Source organism: Nicotiana tabacum, chromosome 22 (assembly GCF_000715075.1).
Source record: "Nicotiana tabacum cultivar K326 chromosome 22, ASM71507v2, whole genome shotgun sequence".
NCBI lineage: Eukaryota > Viridiplantae > Streptophyta > Magnoliopsida > Solanales > Solanaceae > Nicotiana > Nicotiana tabacum.
The window spans coordinates 19,487,832-19,490,121 of NC_134101.1; the positions used below are offsets into that span (position 1 = coordinate 19,487,832).

Consider the following 2,290-nt stretch of genomic DNA (forward strand, 5'->3'; position numbering starts at 1 on the left):
AGATTGCAAGGTAGCTGCTAGCGTCCGCAGGACCTTATTACTCCTTTTATTATTGCTTTTTTGGATTGTATTGACAGTTAGAAAATTTCATTTCTTAGTTCATAGATTTAAAGGCTCATGACTTAGTGACACCCCGATATTTGGGGCTCGTTTTCGTATTTCAAAACTTATATTTAAAGTTGATTTAGTTTATGAGAAATTCAAATGTTGAAATATTTTATTAAATTCTTATAATCGATTTAGTAATAATATTTTAGAAAATAAGCTTGCCTTGTAACACGATAGGTGCCATCACGATCACTGTTAGGGGACAAGTATCTTCAATGGAGCAATCTATTAGGAGACACGTATTCTGGAGAAGCTCCAACTATACCAGTAAGCAAATATTTGCAAACACTCCTACTTCTTTTCTTTTAGTTCCCAATTAACGATTTAATTCTCTGCTGCCATTTATCAAAATCAGTTAGTCTCGCTTTTATTCTTGTTTTTGTGGATTTTTTATCTCATTGTAAAAGATCAAATTTACCCTAGCACTTTTGAAGAGTTGTTTATATCTATCCTCCTTTTGATGATGAGTTGTGAAAAATTTCTCAAAGTGCACTTGGTGACCCGGATATTAGCAAACCCTTACCCCCAATTTCGGATCCTTCCGACCCGCTTAACCGTCTCCTTACTCGCAAGAGAGCAAAACTTTGGGAACTTTTCATAATTCCTATGAGATGACCCCGAGCGATGCGTGAATACTAGATGTTTTGTATACCGCGTTTCCCTTTTAATTCCTTGGAGGTGATTTTGGTATTTGTGGATATAATAACATTTGGTGATTTGGGATATCTTTTGGGGAAAAATCAGTTGGAACAAGTCTGCCCTTTTGGTAGAATAATGGTGGTATAACTAGAAGTAGACTGTCTTTTGATATTATAGTTCGCTTACCAGGTAGGATAAAATAGTCCATGATCATAGTTCGCTTACCAAATGACCCCTAAAAGTTTAGTACTCCATTGTATTTAGTCCTCCAGCTTTTGGGCGTTTAAAATAAGTTAGACATAGAAAATAGTGTTAAATTACTACCTCTTTTTTGGTATTTTTTTGTGATCCATAATATTTGATTTTTCCAGATATCAAGAATCAATTAACTTTTTTTTCCCCAAAGTAGCCCTTGGAGTAAAGAGCCTATGAGTATTTGTTATATTTCAATATATAAATTAAGGTTAATATGGTTAATTTTATTGTTAATTAATGCTAAAAGATGAATTCATTAGTACGTGTGAAAATAGCCAAAAGAATAAATAAATAAATTAATTAATAGAATTCTTTTCTAATCTTTTTTTGTGAAAACAGATGACGAGGATCGAGCAAAAGCAACAATACTAGCACGGCTGTATCAAATGCTAGTTGGATTGTACGTTAATTGGACACCAAATTCTGGGAATATAATATCAAAAGACAGTCTACTTCAGATATGGACACTCGAAACCTTTTGGGCCAAGGACTCTCCTTATGGAATTGCCTATGAAGATGGTTCTTCCGCGCTACCACTCTATAGGAAAGAGACGTGCCAGCTTGGAGTCCCATTAGATTACAAAATTAACCATTCACTAACTTCATATAAACACGTTTATATGCACTATGATGTGGCAAAGCGTTTTGGAATTACAGCTTACAAGTTCCCAGTTTACAACTTGTCTTCTCCAATACCAAATTCGTGCATTGCTGTTCTTGAGTTGCTTACAACCAAAAAAGACCCTACATTTCCCGCACATGAGGTTCTAGAAATCCAAAGGGAACTTCAGGTGATGTGTATTACTGTGCTACTTAATTACTAAATGGAGTACTAATTATGGTCACTATATATAAGTAAAAGGGTTATCCGGTGCATAAGGCATCCCGGCAGGGTTCGAGAAAGGACCGCACCCTAAGGGGTGTGATGTAGCCAGTCTAATGGGGACCGAACCTAAAGGGTGTGATGCAACCACCCTAACAAGGACCGCATCCTAAGGGTGTGATATAGCCTACCTAACGGTCGCTATATATAAGTCTGAAGTATTTATTCTTCTTAGGCTAGCTGATTAGAATCTTCTGCTGACGCGATAGGATCACTTCTCTTTTTCAAATGCGAACCATAAAAACTTCATAACCATCCATTTTTCCTTTTATAAATCTTCATAACAAACCATTTTTTATTACTTACTACTTGTCATTTTTTTTTTCTGGGGACAGAAAGTTGGATTGGCAACTTCAATCAGCTTCAATGTACCAAGTTTCGTGGTGGTATGTATCTTCTTACATT

At 35.7% G+C, this 2,290-nt stretch overlaps 1 protein-coding gene across 4 annotated transcripts in view; it reads left to right on the forward strand.

Annotated features, from left to right (window-relative positions):
• Positions 1-306: 306 nt before the first annotated feature.
• LOC142176582 (uncharacterized) overlaps positions 307-2,290 on the forward strand; it is a 29,099-nt gene continuing 27,115 nt past the window's right edge. The window contains exons 1-2 of one of the 4 annotated variants that reach the window (XM_075244575.1): positions 307-375; positions 1,342-1,793. In XM_075244575.1, coding sequence (XP_075100676.1) covers positions 324-375; positions 1,342-1,793 — 504 coding nt within the window. In that variant the 5' untranslated portion in view covers positions 307-323. The other 3 variants (XM_075244577.1, XM_075244578.1, XR_012705262.1) reach the window with 3 other exon arrangements.